This window comes from Chlamydotis macqueenii, chromosome 4 (assembly GCF_036417535.1).
Source record: "Chlamydotis macqueenii isolate bChlMac1 chromosome 4, bChlMac1.mat, whole genome shotgun sequence".
In the NCBI taxonomy this organism is placed as follows: domain Eukaryota; kingdom Metazoa; phylum Chordata; class Aves; order Otidiformes; family Otididae; genus Chlamydotis; species Chlamydotis macqueenii.
This window is the reverse complement of record NC_141559.1, coordinates 33,985,589-33,992,903: the sequence shown is the minus strand read 5'-3', so window position 1 is coordinate 33,992,903 and position 7,315 is coordinate 33,985,589. Positions and strand designations below refer to the sequence as shown.

The following is a 7,315-nucleotide window of genomic DNA, read 5'->3' as shown; positions in this document are numbered from 1 at the left end:
AAAGAACATGGAGTGTGCGGATACTTAAGAGACAGGATAGATCATTGCTGCATACACATCCCAAATGTGACTCAAGATGAAGAAAAGCTGTGCTTGGAAGGACCCGGAGGCTGACACAGAGACAAGGATGTGTGTGATGCCTGCGTATGTACTCATATTGGACGTATCAAAATCCTTGACAGGTCTAAATTCCTCTCATATACACAAGTGTAGGACGTTTTACAAGGAGCCCATACCCTAGATTTTAGGAAACTGCATAAAAACAATTCCAGAGCCAGACTCTGCGTAAAGCTAGCCCCCGGGCTCTGCAAAGCCAACCACTCTCATCAGCGGCTAACAGATGAGATACTCTTTGGAGAGCCGTGCTGCCCAGACGCCCAGGCAGGACACTGTGACAAGCTTTTCCAGCCGCCGCTGGCCTGCATTCCCACGACTGCAAATGCAGGCAGGTTGGCTTTACTGCTGGGGCTGCATCGGTTTTCTCTTCCTCATGGCAGGAACGCACGCACAGCTCAGCACAAGCCCCCTCATGTCACTTTATGACGAGACGGGGGCAACGACCTTAAGAGCCACACGGCACTGCATGCCTGTTTTCCATCCTCCTACTCTTGCCCAAGACACTCTGCAATCAAAGGGCAACTCTGTCGAGACGAAGTCAAAGAGGGAGGCCCGGGGAAGGCTGAAATTTCAGCCGGGCACCCACCATTCACTCGGCTGCTGCCCCACACGGCCCTGAGTTTAAAGCTTTTCATCCTGTGAGCGTGGTGCCGGGAAGGCTTCTGCATCAGCAGTTGCCAGCCACTGGAAATGCTGGGGGTTCCCCGTGGAAATGGCGGCGGGGGGGGTGGGGGGGGGCGATGAGCGACCCCACGGGGACCTACAGCTCGGGGCCGGCCCGGACTCGCTCGCCAGCCCCAGCGCCCCGCGCTCCCGCCCGCTGCGCCCCTCGCGCTCCGCCGCGGCCGTTGCGCCCCCGCGCTCTCCTCGCCTCGCGCCCGCCTGTGGCCGTTACTCCGTTGGCGAACATGGCGGTGCCGACACCGGTCCTGGTGCTGCTCCCCGCCGTTCTCGCCGGTATCGGGCGCACGGCGCCGGGGCAGTGGAGGTCTGGGGGAGGCGGGGGGACCGAGCCGGTCCTGGGGAAGCGGGTCGGTACCGTGCTCCGGCCGGTCCCATCCGCAAGGAAGAGGAAATCTGAAGCGGTACCGGGCACTGGCCGGCTTAGGGGGCGCGGGCGCGGAATCTAGGCCGGTGACGGGCATGAGCCATCCGGCGGCAGGGTGGGGAACCGGCACAGGACGGTGCCGGACACCGGCTGGTCGGGGGGTGCCGGGACCGGTAACGGACACCGGCTGGTCCCGGGAGCGAAGCGGGGGGGGTGGGGCGGGGGGAATCCAAGCGGGACCGTGCGCCGTTAACGCCAGTTGTTCTCTACAGGGCTCCTCTCCTACTCCGACGCCGTTGCCAGCTTCCCGGTGAGTGCAGCCCGCCCCGCCGGCCCCGAGAAGGACGATCCCACCCGGCCTCCGGGCGCAGGGCGGCCCCTTCCCCAGGGCCCCGGGCCTGGCGCCAGGCAGGAGCGTCTGGCCCTGGCTCCAGAGCTGCGGGGCAGAGCAGGGGTCCCGGAGGGGTGGCCTGGCTCCTCCCGAGGAGGAGGGTAACGGCAGGTGAAACCTCCAGAGGCAGGCCGCCCCTCGGGGACCCCTGCTCAGCCCCAGGAGATGCCCAACAGCTGAGAGACCCGGGGCTGTTCCCACCCCCCGCCTGCTGGGGGCAGTAGCACACGTGCCTTGGCGATTCCCACCTCTTACCAGCTCAATCTGTGGTTGCCCTTTGCAAGGACTCGCCGTCCGTCCATCCCTCTGACGTTAAGATGTCAGAAGGAGCTGTGTTTTCTAGCACGCTTATGTCCTGACACCACAGCTGAAGCCATGCTAGGCAGTAGAAGCCAAGCCGCAAGTGATAAATTCCCATAAGAACGTGAAAGATAATGTGGCACTTGATAACGCCGTGCCAACTCCTGTTGAGCGCTCCTTTCTGTGCATAAGTGTGCCAGTATTCTTCAGAAGTTCTCAGATCAGAAGCTGCTGATCTGAAAGGGCCCAAGAGGCCTGTTTCAAACAGATTATCTTAGACTTCTTATGTACCTATCTTCCCCAGCCTGCCTGCCACAAGTATCATGTGTCTGGATGTACAAGGCAGTACCGTCCAGTTTGTGGGACCGATGGAGAGACCTACTCAAACGAGTGTATGCTCTGCCTTTCAAACAGGTAGTCACTTAACTGACATCCTAACTTTCCCTTCCCTATATGCAAGCAAAATATTCACCCACACATCCCAATTAACTGATAGGTTATTGGCTTTGCATCGTTCACACTCTGTTAAACTGCAGTTTTACCAGTGTCTTCTCAACAGTCAATCCCTTGCAACAGCTTTTATCATGGTACCTGTAAACGGCTTAGGTTGGTTTCAGTTAGCTGGGAGTATTGAATATTTGCTTTTGTAGTTCTTAAGGAGAAGCATCTCAGAGGAGTGTTGCCTGTCATGTTCATGCAGTACCATGTTGCCATTAAATAAAATGCTGGACTCTTCCACACTCCCCATCAGAAAACATGAAAGATCTCACCCAAAATGCAGATTTTATTCCATAATGTTTACATTCAAGATCCAGTCTCCTATATTTCCTTTCACAGAGAACAGTAAGAATGCCAGATGTTAGGAGAAAATACTACTTAGCCATTCAGATTGTTTAAAAATCAAGAAAAGGATCTCCTAATATTTGAGAGAGCGTATTTTATTCTTTAATAATTTAATCATTTTTTAAAACAAATTGAAAACATACAAAAGCAGTACTTAATGAGCATTGTTACCCCCCATTACGATGGACTGGAAACATCTATAGAGCATCCTCCCAGTACAAACTGAGAGGAACTGCTAATGAATTGAATTGGATGGTGAAAGGAATTTATATAAATGAAATAACAGGATTTCTGTTTCCAGCAGAGGGAGGAAGTGGAAGTAGCACAACAGCAGTGACAGGCATTTACAAAATTACAAATAGACAGATCTCAAGAAAGGGAAGTCTGAAATATATTCCTGACTTTGGGCTGAGGGAAAGATTAATTGAGACTAGATAATTTACAAAATTCAAATTGCCAAGACAGAGGAAACATAGGCCAGAATAAGGAAAGTATCAAAGGTATCAAAGAACACATAAAGAAATAATATTTTGAAGAAGGTGTCAAAGTACGTTTAAAGGTATGCAGATCTGCAGAGTTTGGTAGCATTTTCACGAGAATACATCACAAACTATCCAAGCAAATGACAAATTGCAAAGAGAATTGCTAAGCCTACAATCTGGAAAAAAAACCCAGGGAATCAATGTGGGTTTTGTGTGTTGCACAGATTGCACACACAGTATAATCTGTGAAAAGGGGCAAAAAGAGGTGCTGGCATGTTACCTATTAGAAGCCTACCCATCTTTGCTGCCTAGGACGATGTTGGAGTGAGTTACTAAGAGACTGACTTGTAGACAGCCAGAGGTAAAAAACAGATTAAGCAAAGCCGATACAGATTTGTCAGAAATAATCCAACCAAATCTGTGAGATTTAGTTTTTTTTGGCAAGAGTAGGAACTTTTTTAGCAGAGTAGGAAGCAACAAAAGTGTGGCTCCATGACATGAGTAAAGTATTTTACATAGCTCCCCTTGATGTTCACATAAGAAGACAAATAGTTATTTAGCTGAAATTGTTAAAGAATGAAGTCACAGCACTTTTGAAATGCTGTGGTTTAAAAGCAGTGATCAGCGTTTTACAGTCAAACTGGAAAGAGCTATAAAGTGGTATTTCCTTTAGGTGTGGTACATAATTCAGTATTTTTGTAATGAATTGGATATCCAAAACAAGACAATAAAAATTTGCAAAATAGCAAGAGATACAATGATCTGTGCAGGACAGTATCAAAATTCCCAGGGATCTGGAGAAATGGACTGAAATCAGTACAATAGAAGTCAAAGAGAAGTGCTAAGTATCACACATAGAGAGTGCAAATCATTGTTGCGGAAATATAGACAGGAGAGCATCTCAGTGTATTTGATCCTTTCTCAGAGCAGAATGATGGGCTTTGAGATCCAACCTTACATTTCTAGGACGTTTTGATCTTTAGGCATGATCCCTCCATTCCAGATGGGTGCATGGCAGATTCCTGATACAGCACTGCACATAGCACAAAGGGTTCTCCAGGCAAATCTGTTTATTTTCACTCAATTCCTTAAGTAATCCATGATGGGCCTTACATCTTATTAGTATGAGACATAATGTACATGTTTTCTGTGAAACGTGGGCTTTAATCCAGTTACACACACAAGGTAGATTTTTGTCTTAACCATCTTTTTTGCTAGTATCTTACATGCTCAGAAACATGCATTTTGATCTGAAGGAGCACAAGGTGATCAAATACTATCCTGATTTTTTTTCCTTTAATAATTCAGTAGCTGCCATACTCAGTAGCTTTCTAGTTCAGTCTGGAGTTGTTGTTCTATAGTGTTTGACTTGGCATGAACACAACAAGGATAAAACACTTGGAGCAAAGCTGCAGCACAACCTTGCCCATCCTGGTTCTGCAATGCACCATGTTAACTGTAAGACCAAAGCTGATCTTCATCCCTACCTTTTTTTTATTATTTTTAAAGCTTAGATCTAACCCATTTTAAAATGGGTGCTAGAATGCAATTCCCATCTCTTCCCCACTTTGTGTCCAGTAGCAGTGACAACAGCTGATCTTAGTTTAAACCTAGTCTGGCAGCACTACAGGCACGTCTTTGGAAACAGATGCAGCAGCTTAAGCTGCCTCTGCAGGGTTTAGTGTAAGGGCTGTCCTTCTGCCAGAACTTTTCCTTACATCTTTACATCTGTTTCACATCCCCTGAGCTTGATTTTTCCTTTCATATTTCTAATCTGCTCCACTACCTTCTGGTTAAAAGATCCTTGATACCACTATTAGTACAGATTGTCCCTGCTTTTGGGTAATTGCAAGCCTCTTGAATTTCATGAGGAGTAAACCAGCTTGATTCTATTAAGATAGGGAAGCAAACTGAAGATCTAGGGCAGTTTGGATTCTATCACTTTCTTTTTGTATCTGTACTTGCTTGGTAAACTGAGATTTGTAACTGGAGCACCCCAAAGTACCATGTATGGGACTTAAAGAAAAAAATCTGATGTTCCCAAACTAAGGGAGACTTGGCTAAAATTTCCTTAAAGAAAATTCCAGCATTCAGAGAACCACACCCTCAAATTTTGGTGAAGCCTGGGATGCAGAGATGCATCAGGGTGCATACTGTTCCCACTGAATTCCCAAGTGAAAGGGGGAAATTTTGTAAGCAGTAGAACTGGTTCCCACTTCAGAGACTGTGACATTTGACTTGCCTAAGTGCTTTGTAATGGACACAGTCCTCATGGCGGGATTTGCCATGTGGTTTGATACTTCTCAGATTTGCAGATGGCTTTATCAGGTTTTTACAAGTAACAAAGCCTGAAGTGAGGCTGTCTCTGGTAAGTTACTTGCTCTGTGTGTATGATTCATACATCTTTGCATCACAGTTACTTTGCAGTAGTGTTTGCCATAAGTGGTGCAATTAAATGCATCGCTGCATGTAACTGAACCCATAGAAAGACATGAGCGAGTCCTCTTTATGAAATGCCTCTGTTAAATCCAAGTCTAGTGCTTCTCTTCTAAAATATTTTTGTTCTACTTGCAGTGAAAATAAGAAGGATGTCCAGATTTTCAAGAACGGAATATGCCAGCCAACTGTCAAGAAAATGAGACAGATGTAGGCAGTCCAAATGGCAACAATGCCTTGAATGTACTTTCTGTGTAGCCTGTCTTAATAAATAAGTTTGCCTGTTTAAACAAAATACTGTTCCTGTATTAAAAAGTGTTTATAAACATAGCCATAATACACTTATAACTTGAACCGCAATTTATTTTCTCATGCAAGATAGATCATAGGGTAAGAAAGAGATGTCCTGACTGTATACCAGTAGGTCAGTTTTTTGGAGAAGGAAATGAATGGGTACCCGGTGTCACTCCCACAGCAAACCTGGGAGGCCCCAGCACCTCCACTGTGGGCAGTGCTGGCAGCAGCAGCTGCTTGTTGTTCCTGGGAGGATCTGAGATCCTGGGGAGCCACCGGAGGGGTTTCCTGTGGCGGCTAACAAAGCCTGGTGATGGCAGCCTGACGTACCAAGCCTCTGCCCCTGGCTCCCTGCCTGCAGGTTCTGCCAGCCGAGGGCAGTGACCTGGGCACCCTCTGCTCCTGCCCCAAGTAAGGGCTGTTTTGGAGTGCTGGAGGCACGGGCAGGGGGCACGCAACCTTGGCTTCTACCTTTGATCCAAGCCAAGTGGCGCCTGCTCTAGCCTCGGCCCCGGACAATGCCTGTGTCAGGCTTTGCTGGGCAGTGGCAGCACAGGCAGAGATGTACAGCACACTTCATGCCTGATGAACATTTACAGGTCAGTGACTTTGGTTTTGAAAAACAAAAATGCTTCCGTCTTTAAAGGGTTCCTTTAAAGGGTCAAAGCTATCCTTGTCTCCCAGTACATGCCTGCTTTCATCTCTTTCATGCAAAGGCTAATCATTGACGGTGGGATGTCATGTGTGGCACAACAGGAGGGCTGGAAGTTTAGGCTAAAGCTGTCATGTGGAGACAGGAGTATGTGGACAGAAAAGAAAGATAACCGGAGCCTCCCAACAAGGTATCAGTTGTGGAGGGAAAATCAATTTCTCTATTGGTGGCAAATCCATTTGAGAAAGTTCCTGTGTGCTCCCAGCTGTCATTTCCACATCCAGAACTAGAAATTTTTACTTCTTCAAATTGTGCCAAATGCCAAAGCACTTGTGTCCTATGCTATGAATTAGCAAGTGGATGGAAACAATAAGCTGTTTCTGTTTGTATTTCTATTTTGATAACTAATTGTGCTTACAAGGGAACTTTAACAACTCCAGTCCTGTTAGCTGTATAAATGTTCACAAATAAATGACCCTCAGTGCTGTCAACTGGATCCTTCCAGAGCTGAATGTAAAACATAATTGTATCCTTTCCCAAACTAAAAAAAAACCAAAACCCAAAAACCCAGTGTTGTACTGCAATTTGGCATTTATGAACCTCTATAGATCAAAAAGTTGATGTCTCAGAATTTCAGTATGCGATTTAATGCGATTGCCTGCGGTGGTGCTGTTAGAGGTCCATTTTACCTACAGGTGTGGTAGGAAGTTGTCTAGATGGCAGATTGCTAAAGCAGCAAAATTAAGTGGCAA

General features: G+C 47.0%; 1 protein-coding gene across 1 annotated transcript; it reads left to right on the top strand.

Moving 5' to 3' along the window:
* Nucleotides 1-1,025: 1,025 nt before the first annotated feature.
* LOC147600892 (trypsin inhibitor ClTI-1-like) lies at nucleotides 1,026-5,831 on the top strand. The gene is made up of 4 exons (XM_086747633.1): nucleotides 1,026-1,074; nucleotides 1,438-1,475; nucleotides 2,161-2,270; nucleotides 5,756-5,831. The coding sequence occupies exons 1-4, from the start codon at nucleotides 1,026-1,028 to the stop codon at nucleotides 5,829-5,831; spliced, it is 273 nt and encodes a 90-aa protein (XP_086603759.1).
* The last annotated feature ends 1,484 nt before the right edge of the window (nucleotides 5,832-7,315 follow it).

Excerpts from the sequence above, each read along its gene's own strand:
- LOC147600892 (XM_086747633.1), top strand. The coding sequence starts at position 1,026 with ATGGCGGTGCCGACACCGGTCCTGGTGCTGCTCCCCGCCGTTCTCGCC. Across the intron at positions 1,476-2,160 it reads ACGCCGTTGCCAGCTTCCCG|CCTGCCTGCCACAAGTATCA; the intron begins GTGAGTGCAGCC and ends TATCTTCCCCAG. Across the intron at positions 2,271-5,755 it reads ATGCTCTGCCTTTCAAACAG|TGAAAATAAGAAGGATGTCC; the intron begins GTAGTCACTTAA and ends TTCTACTTGCAG.